We start from the raw sequence: 16,002 nt of genomic DNA, 5'->3' as shown, positions 1-16,002 counted from the left end.
TATATAAAACAGATAACCAACAAGGACCTACTGTAGAGCACAGGGAACTATACTTAATATCTTGTAACAACCTATAATGGGAAAGAATCTGAAAAACAATAGATATGTATATGTATAACCAAATCACTTTGCTGCACACCAGAAACTAACCCAACGCTGTAAATCAACTATACTTCAATTTCTAAAAATTTTTAGTGAAATTTAAAAAAAACCATTTCTCCGATAAACAGCACCTTAACCAGGTGTTCGAGGTCAACATCAAAAGTGGTTCAGTCACGTTGATTGTCCGTAACCTCGAGAGGACATAAGGAAAATGGCGCTTTACTTCTGTGGTTCTCCTCCCCCATAACCCAGTTAAGTCATCAGATGAGCCCCAGCTAAACGCCAACTGAGGGACAGTCTGCAAAATCCCTGGCCAATGCTCCTCAAAGCTGTCCAGGTTATCAAAACCAAGGAAAACCTGAGGAACTGTCACAGCCAGGAGGAGCCTTAGGAGAGAGAATGGCTAAATGTCAGGCAATGTCCTAGATGGAATCCTCAAAAAAAAAAAAAAAAGGGATATTACGTAAAAACGAAGGAAATCTGAGTGAAGTACGGACTTCAGTTAATAATAATGCATCCACGTTGCTTCTGTAGTTGTGACAACTGTAACATACTGATGGAAGAGGTTAATAATTGGGGACCTAGGGGTGGGCTTTGCGGAAACTGTACACTCAGTCCTCTGGATCCGCAGAGCAGAAGGAGAAAGGAAAGAAACCTTTACAGAGGACTGAATATTCCAGGTCCTGCACTGGGCACATTATATAGATTGTCCAACTCACTCACGACCAAATACAGCTGAGGCTGTTATTATTATCCCCACTTTACTCACACAAAAATTACCAGCATTTGTCAAGTGCTCCTGCGGTGCCAGACTCTAGGCTGAGCCCTGGACGTACATTATCTTGCTTAATCCCCTTACAATCCTATTTTATTATTTCCTCTTTACAGAGGAAAAACCTGAGATTCAGAGAAGTCACTTGACCAAGATGCCGTAGTTTGTACGTGGCGAGGCTGGATTCGAATCCCGAAACCCACACGCTTCCAGTTACCCCAGCGTTTCTCAGGTGTGATCTGAGATCACCTCCGCCATCAGCACGGGGTGGGGGAGTGTTAAAATGCAGGTTCCCAAGTGCTGCCCCAGCTGTCCTAACTCAGAATCCCTGCAGGTGCTGGGAAAGGCGCCGACGCTGCCTCTGTGCCAGTGATCCTACTGGATTTTGCTTTCTGGGTTATCATTAGTGGATACTGTTGGTTAGACCAGTGTATAAATCTGTGTAAGCCATGGAAGAGCCTCACTGCCTGTGACTAAGTTGCCAGTCTCTGATCCTCAGATTCCTTCCAGGAGCTACCCCCCATTCTCATTTTTTTAAGCTCTCCTAGACCTCTTTTCTTTTCCAATCAGAGGCGTTTCTTTCAGGCCCAGGGTCAATGGTACCATAACTATTAGCAGGCCAGTATTAATCTGCAACTCTATCTGAAGCACAAAGAATGTTATGAAGAAAAAAAATTTTTTTTCATTGTGCTATCTTCGGGTTTTAACAACTTGCTCAAAATTTGCCACCTCTGTGCTCCTGGAAGGAAACAAAGGAGAAAGTCGGTCAATCACTCCAAGAACTGACTGCGTTAACGGCCCTCCCTGGGAACGAACAAAGTAACGCAGTTTTGAAAAGCACTGATTCATCTGACAGCCCCTGATGAATGCAACTTAGCCAGGGCTGGTGGCAGGCTTGAGCACCAACTCTCTACCAGACTGGGTTCATTCTCTTGACCATCTTCTTTCTGAGGTTTTCTCATCTCTAAACAGTAAATCAGCCTCTAAACGCCTACATGGCTCAGCCACACTGCAGGAGGAGCTATTTTATAGCTACCATATTTTCTTGCCTCATCAGAAGAGTTAGAGAAATGCCAGCTCAAATCTGGGACTCGTTCTACTCAGAAATCTGTGTAAGCAAATTAAGCACTGCCATAAACATAGTTTGATGTCTGACTGTGGCTTCTGTTGACAGTAAGAGAAGTCATTTCTTCCTATCTCACTACGACATGCTTGCTCAGATAAAGGAAGGGCAGCTGCATTTAGTCCTCCAGGAACTGGATCAATAGAGACAATAGGACTCCGACTTAGAGCAGGACCCAAGGGTCCTGCGAACAGTCATTACAGATCTACAGGGATTATGCAGCTGGACTTGCCATCCTCCTTGCCTAGCATTATTCCTGAAAGTACATGCAGGAAATGAATGTTTAACAGCACACAACACCCCTCCCCCAGGTCACCCAGAAAGACAGTGAGCCAAGCGCTGTCACTAGGAAGCGGGGCGTATTTACCACAGCAGGAGGACGCCCGTGTCGCATCTAGGGTGGGCTGGGACAGCACACCCCAGGGCTGTACGTCTCTGCGCTCACCACCTAACCCAGATTCCTGACAACAATCACAACGACACACCCGTGATAGCCTAATTATGCTGCTTCTGCTTATCTTGACATTCAGACTCTGGGATGAAAGAAGATGTATTAAACCAATTATGGGGAACAGAGGAATTTAACAAGATAGTAATGTATGCCAGGTGAGTGTCCAATGACAAGCTTTTCTTAATTACTATGAGCTAAGCATGAGCTATCGCAGATTTAAAAGCAGTCCTAAATCATGGATATGAAGTTTTTAAAGGCACAGTAGCGGGAAGGTCAAGTTTTCTTTCTTTGGAAGTGGTTTTCGCAGACCCACAGGAGCTCACCAGGACAGAGGAAAGAAGGTTTCCCAAGGAGCTGGGACATCCACCAGGCAGTGGTCTCGGCGCACAGGCACGTGGCCAGGGTCCCAGTAGGGAGAGCGCCAGACCTGGAGCCGCAGCACCACAGGGGAAGGTGCAGCCGGGTCAGTGGATGCTACGTGTGCTTCCGAGCTCGTGGAAGACCGCCCAGGCACCAAGAGATCAGTGCTGGGGAGCCCAGAGTGTCAGATATGAAGGAGCCCCAGATGATGAGGAAAAAGGTAACAGTACACTTGAAAATGTGGACGAGAAAGAGATCAGCTTCAGGTAAAAAGAATAATGATGCATGCTTACATACTGAGGTTTCTACCATCTATTAAGCGATTTCTCCATGCCAGGCGCTGTTTTAAGCCCGTTACTTGGATTACTGAATCCCCATAGGCATTTTTATTATCCTTATTTACACACAGGGAAGCTGAGGCATGGAGAGTACACATTTTGTTCAGGGTCCAATAATCAGACACAGGAACCAGAAAACGAACGCAGGCAGCCTGACTGCAGAGTCTGGGCTCACCGTCTTTCCCGACATGAGTCCAGGGCAGGTAGAAAAGGCCCTGCACACATCCTTGGTCCCCATCCTGTTCCGTCCCTGCCACCATCCCCACCACGCTCTCCGATCTAGCCTGAACTTGGCCACCATGCATTAATATTTCTATTTATATATTCAATATACATGGATATTGATATGCACGTCGCCTTTTGAATCTAGTTTGCCCATTCCCCTAGCTTCAACGCAAGCAGAGCGAACAAGCTACTTGCCCGTGGTTGGACACTTACGTGGATTGGCGAGGCGGGGTCAGGCTGAACGCTCTAGAACACAAATGAGAAGTGTCTGTGTCATCATCTCATGATTTCAAGGCTACATTAGTGATGGTAAGAATTAGATGTGCTCTTGCCTTTAACAGGGAGTACTGGCAGCTGGCCATGACGAGGCAGAAGAGAAGCACCCACATGTCTTTGCAAAAGCCTCGGTTCAGTGTCAGAAATCCGAGCAGGGAAACCAGGACAATCAGTAAAACTGCCAACACGTTTTCCTTGACATCTTCAGTTCTGGGCAAAGTAAACAAATTAAAAACGGAGGGAATAAAAGGTAAGGCTGTCTGTTTTTAAACAGAGAATACCTGCATGCTTCTAAAAAGACTGGCCACAAGGGAGTACTTATCCCAAGCACGCCTTTTATATTTGGTAACAAGATTTTAAGGTTTCCTTCTTTCTTTCCTTCGTCCTGTGTTTTATATTTTTAGAAATCCATATTTAACTCCCACTTTCTGTTATTGAAGTAAATGAAATATAATCCAATTGGGTGGTGTCCTTGGTCATTCAACTGGGTTACTGGGAGAAGACCGTTAATTCCTCCATCCACAACAGTGAAATGTGAAGGAGCTTCACTGACTCTGCTAAATGGGGGAAGGGTTGCGTGGCAATCCCTTCCAGATACAGTCTCCATGGCCGGAATTTCCTGCTCAGTTACAGAAGCCAGGAGAGCTCCAGCCGGAGGGCTGACGTGCAGAGGGTGCAACTGAAAGTATGTCGTGACCACAGCCTCACGGGATGGTTTTCTCTTGGGGGGCTCCACTTGAGAGGTGCAGGGTAGAGAGGTGAGCTCATCAGCTGTGGGCTGTTATCAGTGGATGTGCAAAGGGACAAGAAAGGGAGTTTTAAGATGCTGATGCAAAGGGGCTAAAGCTGGATCATGGGGCGGCAATAAGGGCTGCTAGTGGGAGGAAGTGGATGCATCAAAGTGCAAAAGAGGACGGGGTAACACTGGAGGGAGGTGGAGGGGCCGGGAAGGTTGAACGGAGGCTGGGATGATGATGTCAGGGGTGGAAGCCTTCTGTGGGGGGACGAGATGCAGGGTGGGGTTATGGCAAGGAGCAGCTGAAATGAAGTTAAGGAAGGATGGCGTGGACCACAAGGTAGAGAGTTCAGATGAGTCACTCACAAGAATTCTGAGTACATTTCTTACCTCACCAATGTTTGCACATGCACATATTGTTTTGGGGTTGTTTTTTTTTCTGGCCGTGTCGCATGTGGGAGTCTTAGGTCCCCAACCAAGGATTGAACCCACGTCCCCTGCAGTGGAAGCGTGGAGTCCTAACCACTGGACGACCAGGGAAGTCCCCATATTAGTCTTTCCCATTCAATTATGATCATTTTTAGACAGGGACAACTGGCTACTTCATCCCTGGGATGTTCAGGCATTCCTGAACATTCTATTTTTAATTAATAGACATTATTTTTTAGAGCAGTTTTAGATTTCAAAAAAAATTGAGGGGACAGTACGAAGAGTTCCCACATAGCCCCTCCCCCCAAACACATCCACCCTCCCCCTCCATCAACATCCCCGACTAGGGTGCTACATGTGTTATAACTGAGGAACCGACACGGACAAATCATTATCAAGTAAAGCCCATAGTCTACATTATGGTTCATTCTTGGTGGTGGACATTCTGTGGGGTTAGACAATGGTATAATGATATGTATCTGCCATTACAGTATCTTACAGAGTATTTTCACTGCCCTAAAAATCCTCTGCGCTCTGCCTATTCATCCATCCTTCCTCTCTAACCCCTGGTAACCACTCATCTTTTTACCGTCTCCATAGTTCTGCCCTTTCCAGATTCCACGGTGGAATCATACAGAATGTAGCCTTTTCAGATTAGCTTCTTTCACTTAGTAATACACACTGAAGGTCCCTCCATGTCTTTTCATGGTTTGATAGCACCTTTCTTTCTATTGCTGAATAATATTGCACTGTATGGACATACCACAGTTTCTTTATCCATTCACCTATCAAAGACATCTTGGTTGCTTCCAAGTGTTGGCAATTATGAATAAAGCAGACTTCCCTGGTGGTGCAGTGGTTAAGAATCCACCTGCCGGGGCTTCCCTGGTGGCGCAGTGGTTGAGAGTCCGCCTGCCAATGCAGGGGACACGGGTTCGTGCCCTGGTCCGGGAAGATCCCACATGCCGCGGAGCGGCTGGGCCCGTGAGCCATGGCCACTGAGCCTGCGCATCTGGAGCCTGTGCTCCACAACGGGAGAGGCCACAACAGTGAGAGGCCCGCGTACCGCAAAAAAAAAAAAAAGAATCCACCTGCCAATGCAGGGGACACGGGTTCGAGCCCTGGTCCGGGAAGATTCCACATGCCTCAGAGCTACTAAGCCCGTGCGCCACAACTACGGAGCCTGCGCTCTAGAGGCCGAGAGCCACAACTACTGAGCCCGTGTGCCGCAACTACTGAAGCCCACGTGCCTAGAGCCGGTGCTCCGCAACAAGAGAAGCCACTGCAACGAGAAGCCTGCACACCGCAATGAAGAATAGCCCCCGCTTGCTGCAACTAGAGAACGCCCGCAGCAATGAAGACCCAACACAGCCATAAATAAATAAATAAATATCAAACTTATGAAAAAAATTATGAATAAAGTATCCATAAACATTTGTGTGCAGGTTTTTGTGTGGACGTAAGGAGCGTGATTGCTGGGTCAAATGGTACTAGTATGTTTAGTCTGGAAGAAAGTGCCAAGCTGTCTTCCAAAGTGGCTGAACCATTTTGCAATCCCACCAGCAATGAAATGAGAGTCCCTATTGCTCCACACCCTGTGGTGTTATCAGTGTTTTGGATTTGGCCATTCTAACAGGCGTGTAGTGGCATCTCATCATTGTTTTAGTTCATAATTCCCTAATGATATACGATGTGGAGCATTTTTTCATGTTTATTTGCCATCTGTATATCTTCTTGGGTGAGGTATCTGTTCATATCTTTTGCCCATTTTTTAATCAGACAATCATATAGAACTGAGAAGTATAGAAATGTGAAGAACTCAGATATTAAGATGCTCATGTGGAATATTTTTTAAAATATGGGGGGGCAATACATATTTGGTGAAAAGGGAAATTTATGTGTTTTTTTTATTTTCTACTATGCACTTTTTATAGAGCTAAATGTATTTGTTAGCTCAGGTCCATAAAATACATTATGTATTCTTCAGTGTGCTCATAACATTTTGATGTGTCTACCTAAAACAATATAAAGACTTAGGAAATAAAACAAAACAAAAATTTCAATTAGAAAAACCAAACCTCTGGGACTTCGCTGGTGGCCTAGTGGTTAAGACTCTGCAATCCCACGCAGGGGGCCCGGGTTCAATCCCTGGTCAGAGAACTAGATCCCGCATGCCGCAACAAAGATCCTGGCGTGGCCAAATAAATTAAAAAAAAAAAAAAAAAAAAATTTCTTTCCTATTTAAAGGGAAAGAATAAAGCTCCTGAAAAGTATTTTTTTCCCAGATTCTCCTCCACCAGGACTCCATTCCTCTGCCCTCAGCCTCTCCACCATCACTCCCCACCACGCACATTCCCTTGTATATCAATATGAAATATTGGGTTAAGAAGTTTGCTCACTGGACAAGGAGTGTCATGATTAGGGCTTTACTTTAGAAAGATTTATGTTGCAGAGGTTAACAAGATGCACTGAAGGGGAAAGGATAAATAATACTCCCAGAGAGAAGTAAGGAAGGCCTGGGAAAGTGACACAGCTGGAGAACTGGAAAGGACACGTGACTTTCAGACACAATACAGAACGAGGCAGAAAGGACCCTGTGACTGAATGGATTATCTACAGTGAAAGACTGGTTGAAAGAATAAAGACGATTCCAAGATTTCAATCTGGGGGAAGAGGATCTTAATGGCAGAAATGGGGAAGGGGAGCTGCTTTGCTAAGGGAAGTCGAGTCATTTGTTCACGTAATAAAAGGGCTCGGCACTGCTCTGGGTGCTGGGAATACATCAGTGAATGAAAATCATGAAGTTTCCTTTCCAGTGGGCAGTGACATAAAATAAGTAATACACACAAAATGAGTACATGATATAGTACCTGAAGATGATTAGTGCAATAGAAAAACGAATAGAACAAGGTGAGAGGAGCTACGACTGTCCGGGCAGGGAGCTGATGAAATTTTAAACAGGAACGTCAGGCTAAGACTCACTGAGAAAAGACACTTAAAAGACCAAAGGGTTGGTCGTGCAGGTATCTAAGGAGAGAGCACTCCAGGTGGAGGGAACAGCCAGTGCAAAGGTCTTCAGGCTGGAAGAGGGCTTGGCGTGGTGCAGAATAGGAAGGCCAGCCTCACTCTGTTGTGTTAAGAAGAGTGTACAGGGAGATGCTGGTGGGAATGTGAATTGGTGCAGCCATTATGGAGAACAGTTCCCTATGGAGGTTTCTCAAAAAAACTAAAAATAGAGTTACTATAGATCGAGCAAACCCACTCCTGGGCATTTACCCAGACAAAACTCTAATTCAGAAATATACATGCACCGAAATGTTCATTGCAGCACTAGTTACAATAGCCAAGACATGGAAGCAACCTAAATGAACATCGACAGATGAATGGATAAATAAGATGTGGTACATATATGCATTGGAGTACTACTCAGTCATAAAAAAGAATGAAATAATGCCATGTGCAGCAACATGGATGGACCTAGAGATTATCATACTAAGTGAAGTAAGTCAGATAGAGAAAGATAAATATCACATGATATCACTTATATGTGGAATCTCAAAAAAATGATACAAATAAACTCATAGACAGAAAAAACAAACTTATGGCTACGAAAGAGGAAGAGGGGAATAAATTGAGTATGAGATTAACAGATACATACTACTATATATAAAATAAACAACAAGGACCTACTGTATAGCACAGGGAACTATATTCAATACCCTGTGATAAACCATAATGGAAAAGAATCTGAAAAAATAGATATATGTATAACTGAGTCACTTTGCAGTATAGCAGAAATTAACACAACATTGTGAATCAACTATACTTCGATAAAATTTTTTTAAAAAAGAATAGCGTACAGGGAGAATGGGTTTGAGCAGGAGATGCTCTTGCAGTAACTCAGATGGGAGATGAAAGCAGCTCAGACAAGGGTGGTTACATTGAAGGTGGAAGGTGCAGCAGACACATCTGAAGGAGCAGGAAACATAATTTCCTATGAGAAGCTGAATGTGGGTGTGAAAGGATGACACCAAGATTTTTAACCTGAGAACCTGGAAGGATAGGTCTGTCAGCAGCTGAGGTGGGGGAGACTGAAGATGGAGCAAACTTGGGATAAGGCAGAGATGAAGAGCTGTTTCGACTCTGAAACATGATCTCCGATCATGAGATGTCAATCCCGTAGTTAGAGACACAAGTCGAGAATTGGGGCAATAGGTCCAAGTTGGAGACAGAAATCTGACAGTCACTGGCGGATCGATGGGATTTAAAAGCCATGAGACTAAACGCGATCACTAAAGAAAAGAGGGTAGAAAAAGCAAGAGCTGTGCAGCTCCTAAAGACACCAACGGGAAGTGGTTACCTGCAAAGGTGACCAGGAAGGAGCGACCCAACAAGGCAGAAGGGAAACCAGGAGAGGGCTGAGCCCTGGGAGCCCAGGCAAGAAAGTAAACCAAGACGGAGGGTCTAGCGACCTGAACGACAGGGTCAACAGTGACCTGGACCAGGGCAGGCTCCACGGAGTCCTGGGATCAGAGGAGGCTGAATGCAATGGGTTTATGAGAAAATGGGAGAAGAGAAACTGGAAAAAGCATAGGTAACGCTCCAAGGAGCTCTGCTGCAAGGGAGCCTGGACAGCAGCTGGGGGGAAAGTGGTCGAGAGGATTTGTAAGGATGGGAAATACGAGAGCACGTCCTCGCCATGACAGTGATGATAGTGAGTTTCCCCCTACTTGTCACGTGGCTAGCTCCCTGCCGTATTTCATATCTGTTTATCCTCAGATAAGCCTTCTGCAGCCACCTGTCCTGACATCCGTGCCTCTCCTCCCCCAGGTTCCGTGTCTTCCATGGCACCCAGTACCATTTGCTGTCTCAAATCCCACCTCCCCCAGTGGAGTCGGGCTCCCTTAGTGCAGAGACCGTGTCTGTTTCATTCACTGCCCTATACACAGGGTTCTGTATAGAGCCTAGCATGGAGTAGGTGCTTCAATTTTTGCTTTATTTTTAAAATGTGTTGAATGAATGAATACATGAAATGAAATGATGCTCAGACAGGCAGCTTTTTGATTTTAGATGCCAACCTGATAAACTAATTAAATGAAAAGGAAACCTAGGTGTTTTGCAAGATGGGGTAATGGCAGAAGAGAAAAGAAGAGAAAATGAGAAAGGAAAACAAAGACAAGTCTGAAAATATCTGAACAGAATGGATGGCAAACTGAAGGCAAACAGAAGAGGCTGCAATCACAGAAACCCGTGACGCCACTACGATCAGAGGATATGGAGACCCGTTCAAGGCAGATCAGCCTGAATTCCAGCGGAAAGCTGAGAAACATCGAGCAGAAGGCCTTAACCTGTGGGAGTTCAGAGCAGTGACTAGTCCGATTTCAGTGCCTGTTATTCACCAATTTCTTCCACTTCCTGCCAACCCTCGCAGTTTGTTTTTTATTATGCATACGTTTTCTTTCTAAGCTTTCATTTGGCAAATTCAACTTCTCTCATCCACCTGTGATTTTAAATACCCGCGATGAATATCTAATGTAATTTATGTATGCCTTTTCAAATAACGATATAGCTTTCATTGTCAAAAATGTAAAATCTATCGTGTGAATCCCTGTTTTTTTTCAATTTATTTATTTATTTATTTTTGGCTGTGTTGGGTCTTCGTTGCTGCGCGCGGGCTTTCTCTAGTTGCGGCGAGAGGGGGCTACTCTTCATTGTGGTGCACGGGCTTCTCATTGCGGTGGCTTCTCTTGTTGTGGAGCTCGGGCTCTAGGTGTGTGGGCTTCAGTAGTTGTGGTTCACAGGCTCAGTAGCTGTGGCTCATGAGTTCTAGAGTGCAGGCTCAGTAGTTGTGGCGCACGGGCTTAGTTGCTCCGCGGCATGTGGGATCCTCCTGGACCAGGTCTGGAACCCGTGTCCCCTGCATTGGCAGGTGGATTCTTAACCACTGCGCCACCAGGGAAGCCCAGTAATTTCTTTTTAAATGAGTATTTCCAAAAAACTGCCTCATTTAACAGACTGTATTATCCTGAATTATTTTAGTTAAATACGAAGTCTTTGTCTTAAGTGTGTGCCCCTTGGGTAACACAGTGTTGTTAGAAAAACCATTATAACTCCATTCCCTGACTCGTAGGTCCTGAAATTTACTGTTGTAATTGTGCATGACTATAGTTTTTCAGTATGTGATCATACCATTTAAGACATTACTATAACAAGTAGTCCCTGGGGGACCAACTACAGCAAAGCAGACAGCCAGTCCTCCCACTGCCCCGCTGGCTGGCTTTTTTTTTTAACATCCTTATTGGAGTATAGCCAGGACATGGAAGCAACCTAAGTGTCCATCGAAAGATGAATGGATAAAGAAGATGTGGCACATATATACAATGGAATATTACTCGGCCATAAAAAGAAACGAAATCGAGTTATGTGTAGTGAGGTGGATGGACCTAGAGTCTGTCATACAGAGTGAAGTAAGTCAGAAAGAGAAAAACAAACACCGTATGCTAACACATATATATGGAATCTAAAAAAAAAAACAAAAAACAAAGATGGTTCTGAAGAACCTAGGGGCAGGACGGGAATAAAGATGCAGACGTAGAGAATGCACTGGCTGGCATTTAACAGTGAAACTCAGCATTTGCTGATGACACCGTTAGTAACGGCATCACACTTTTCCAAACCCACAGCCTCTGAAGGCCACAGTGCGGTCCTCTGTGTATCTTGAGGTGGGGATAAGTCCCCTACCTGGCCCCAACTCCATCACGCCTTAGCCAACCTGACCTCCCCAGCCTCTGCTTCCACCTCCCCACCCAGTACCCTCAGCTCCCACAGCGTTACATCTTGAGGAGCAGTGGTGGGGAAGAGTAACGGGGTTTAAAGGAAAGATCAGGATATCCTGAAATTACAGGATAGAGAGAAGAAGAACCCAAGTCATGAAAGGAAAGGGCCAGACATCACCACCCCAGCCACCTGGTGTTCCTCCTCTCCTCCCCACACCACAGCCAGGCACCCAGGCCCTGTCCTGCGTACAGGAGCCGCAGGTCCTCCTACAAAAATTGGCAGGCCGTGAGCAGACCAAGGCATAATACGGACCCCAAAGCTAACCTTAAGGCTAAACCCTTTTACCCAGTTCTCCTAGCTCCCATTGTAATCGCTCAATGACAATTTCTTCAGTTGTCAAGATCTCACTGCTTTGACTCTGGGTGTGCAGCACAAAGGGTGGACACCTTGAAAATGCCCCCAGAGAACCTCAGCCTGCAGCCAAATTCCTTGCTATCAGCACGTGAGCGCAAGCCGCCACACGCCCCTCGTGTCTTTCACCCGTACGCGTGCGTGCCCAGCAGCTTACCGATCAAGTAACGCCAGCAAGGTAAGGCGATCATACCAGACCTTAATCCACTTGCCAGGGAAGATGATAAACTTGTAGAACTGCTCTCGGTTAAATTTTCCTTGTGTGGAAGAACAGGAAGAGTCTTCTAGATCCTGACTCAGATGCTTTTAGAGGCCGAAAGAAAAAACAGAGAGAGGGTCTCACATTGACATGTTATTGTCATAAATAAACCTCCTGATTTAAAAGTACTAAAAGCAGATGTTCAAATTCTGAAATGGAAACCAACACAGTTCATAAAAAATGAGTACCCTAAGAAAAGGATGATAATCTACAGAAAAGGTCGTTTTTTTCAGTTCTTTTTTTGTACCAAAGTACACTTGATTTACAATGTTGTGTTAGTTTCAGGTGTACAGCAAAGTGATTCAGTTATATATATATATATTCTTTTTCAGATTCTTTTCCCTTATAGGTTATTACAAAATATTGAGTATAGTTCCCTGTGCTATTCAGTAGATCCTTGTTGGAGAAAAGGTCTTTTTTACCAACTTACTTCAATCTCATTATAATGTAACATTAAAATTATGCTACACATATCAAAATACTGCTGTCAGGCCAAGAAACTGCCATGAAAATAATTCTTACGAAAGATCAGAATTCAGCAAAAGACCTTAAATGACTTAATTTTTGAAAGGTATGTTATTTAATGTAATGCTGAGATAAATATTTAAATTTTACTATAAGTAAAAATATTTTCACTGACGATATGTAAGTCCTCAGTGAAGCTCAATACAAGAAAAAATAAAATATTTATAGAAAAAGTATAAGCCAATAAAACAGAAACAAATGGGGGAATTTAATCTCAGATTGAAAACATTTTCACCCCAAATTCATCTCTGATTGGCTCTAATCCAATGGAGAGGAACTCAGTTTTGAAAAATATTAGTCTTCATTCACTTGCTGAACAAATACTTAATGAGCCCCAGCCCCCTGTACATCTTCTATTTCTGTCTCTTTTTTTTGATAATTGTGGTTAAAAAAATATATAATGTAAAATTCACCATCTTGACCATTTTGTAAGTATACATTTCAGTAGTGACAATAATCATATTGCAATAATCATATTGCAAGAGATCTCAGGAACTTTTTCATCTTGCAAAACCGAAACTGTCCACATCGAACACTGACACCCCCACTCTCTCCTCCCCCAGCCTGACAACCATCCTTCTATTTTCTGTCTCCAGGAATCTGATTCCTCAAGGGACCTCCTGTAAGTGGAATTATACAGTATTTGTCCTTTTCTGACTGGCTTACTTCATTTAGCATAGTGACCTCAAGATTCATCCACATAGCAAGTCTCAGAATTTCCTTCCTTTTTAAAGCTGAATACAATTCTGGTGTATGGCTAGACCGCATATTGTTTATTCATTCATCTGCTGACAGACGCTGAGGTTGCTTCCCCTACCCCCTCGGTGGAATATTCGCTGTTCACAATCGTGAATGATGCTGCTGTGAACACGCACGTGCAAATATCCGTTCAAGTCCCTGCTGTAGGCTCTTTGGGATAAACATCTAAAAGTAGAATGGGTGGATTATTCTAGTTTGTATTTTTACTTGTTTGCTTTTGCCCTCCATTTTTCCCAGAAAGATTTTCGGTAGGCTCTGATTTCCTGTAGGCTGACTGACATAAAACACAGGAGACTGATAAGAAGGACCAAAGTAAGAAAAGGGAGGAAGACAGCACAGAAGAGCAGCCGTGGAGGGGATGCTGACTTGTAAAGGTCTCACACACTTCTCTCTGACTTGCAAAGTAGAAGGCTATACTTGGGCAGACTACATAACTTTTCCTTAATTCAGTGAAAGTCGCTGATGTAAAAATGCATGGCATGCATGAGGGCAGCACACCTGCTTCACTGGAGGCCACGTGGTACCCTCCAAGGAGGCTGACTTTACCATCTCTCTGTTCCCAGATGCTAATTCCCTGACTCAGCTATAGAGCACAGAGTTATTCAGACTACAAACGCAAAAGGCATTTCAAGGGAAAGTCGATCCATCGTGAAGGCAATATACAGGTTAGCAATATACAGGATGGATTGGGCTGTGTTATTACAGGAAAGTTGAGATTTTAAGTGCTGTTTGTGTCTGGAATGCGACTCCAACAGAAAAGAGAGCTTCGTGGAAACTGCCTGCTGTCATGTCAGCAAGAACGGCATCTTCTTTTAATGACAATGAATTTGTGGTTTAGAGTAAACCTTCCCCCCAAAAGAGATCCTTTTCCCTCATGCTCCGTGGATAAAGAGAGCAAGTAAGAAATACGTGTACAAGCTGAGCATGGTTCACCGTTCTGTGATGTGGGAATTCAGGTATGATGTGTAAACAGGTCAAGGATAAGCAACAGTGAAGGTGACAGCATTCTTTTGAATAGTAAGAAAAATACTCTCCTTCAGTGAGAGCAGTTTTAGGGAAGGTTGGTATAAAAAAATCACGGGAAGACTACGTCTACATTTTCTGCAAAACTTATTAAAGATTCTGGCATATTGTGCTATTTATTGCTGTTTAAATGGAAATCCTTGTTTAAGAAACATCTCAGAATTTAATGCCAAGAAAAAACGGTTTGATTTCTGTGTTAGTTTACTAGGGTTGCTACAACGAAGTACCACAGATGGGGCGGCTTAGACAGGAGAACTGTATATCCCCCAAGCTCCCTGAAACATTCAAGAGCTCCGCATACCTAATAAAAATTTTGATGATATTAATAATTGACACTGATTATTAAAGGCATAATTTTGCCATCTTTAAACCTCACAGTAACTCTTCCACGTAGGTGTTATTATTCTGGAGGCCGAAAGCCCAAGATCAAGGTGTTGGCAGGAGTGGTTTCTTCTGAGGCCTCTCTCCTTGGCTGGCAGACGGCCGTCTTCTCCCTGTGTCTTCACATGGTTTCCCTCTATGTGTATCTGTGTCCTGATCTCCGCTTCTTCAAAGGACATCAGCCATACTGGATTAGGTTCTACCCTAATGACCTCATTTTAACTTAATCTCCTCTTTAAAGGTCCTATTCCAAATACAGTCACATTCTGAAGTCATGGGGGTTACGATGGCAGCATATGAATTTTGAGGGAGCCCAAATCAGCCCATAACAACTTCCTTTATCAGAAAATGAGGTTCATCGAATTTCATTATTTGCTTTAAATAGCAAGGAAGCACAGGGCTCGATGTTTCAGTGAATCACAGCAATTATACTTAGCCTGTTTTCTGGTATAAATTTCAAATTCAAATTTTCTTTTCCCCCTGCACTGCGTGGCATGCAGGATCTTAGTTCCCTGACCAGGGATCAAACCCGAACCCCCTACAGTGGAAGCGCAGAGTCTTAACCACTGGACCACCAGGTAAGTCTCTCAAATTCAAAATTTTCTCATCGTTTTAATCATTCATTTATTCACTCATCCAACAAATATTTATTATGCAGGTTACATAAGCCAGATATGATATGTAATATAAGCTGAAAATCCAAAGAATAACAAGACAGAGTTTCTACCTTAAAGGGGTTTAGGAACTCCTGGGGAGTAGACAAGCCAACCAGCCTGTGTAACACGGTGACACACACATACACACAAGTATAAACATGTCTATATCTGCATCTATATACCCAGAAAGAGAGAGAGAAGTGAGCCATGGGAGCGAACAAGGTGATTACCCCCAGAAAGGAATAAAGGGGTCTAACGCAGAGCTCCTGGCAACCATCAGTGATGAAGGAGCTGGCAGGGGTGAGGACCCACAGTGGCGACTAAGGGGGGTTCCATATCTATGACTTAGGTAAACACAGAGACACACTAACCAAGAGGCCGGGTCTGTCTCTGATTCAT

General features: G+C 44.0%; 1 protein-coding gene and 1 long non-coding RNA gene across 6 annotated transcripts in view; both read right to left on the bottom strand.

Moving 5' to 3' along the window:
* The window catches only part of LOC137209416 (uncharacterized), a 426,966-nt gene that overhangs the window by 202,617 nt on the left and 208,347 nt on the right, over nt 1-16,002 (bottom strand). The window lies entirely within an intron of this gene.
* The window catches only part of PCNX2 (pecanex 2), a 274,115-nt gene that overhangs the window by 201,463 nt on the left and 56,650 nt on the right, over nt 1-16,002 (bottom strand). For 4 of the 5 annotated variants that reach the window (XR_010936051.1, XM_067711081.1, XM_067711082.1 and 1 more), the window contains 3 exons: nt 12,158-12,303; nt 3,704-3,857; nt 3,585-3,617 (listed from right to left, as the gene is read on the bottom strand). The exons of the other annotated variant lie outside the window; for it this stretch is intronic. Coding sequence is in view for 3 of the 4 variants with exons in the window: in XM_067711081.1 (XP_067567182.1) it covers nt 3,585-3,617; nt 3,704-3,857; nt 12,158-12,303 (333 nt within the window). In the remaining variant the exon portion in view is untranslated. The remainder of the gene's footprint in view (nt 1-3,584; nt 3,618-3,703; nt 3,858-12,157; nt 12,304-16,002) is intronic. 5 annotated transcript variants of the gene reach the window in all.

The sequence above is a fragment of the Pseudorca crassidens genome, chromosome 16 (assembly GCF_039906515.1).
Source record: "Pseudorca crassidens isolate mPseCra1 chromosome 16, mPseCra1.hap1, whole genome shotgun sequence".
Lineage (NCBI taxonomy): Eukaryota > Metazoa > Chordata > Mammalia > Artiodactyla > Delphinidae > Pseudorca > Pseudorca crassidens.
This window is presented reverse-complemented; position numbering and strand designations above follow the sequence as displayed.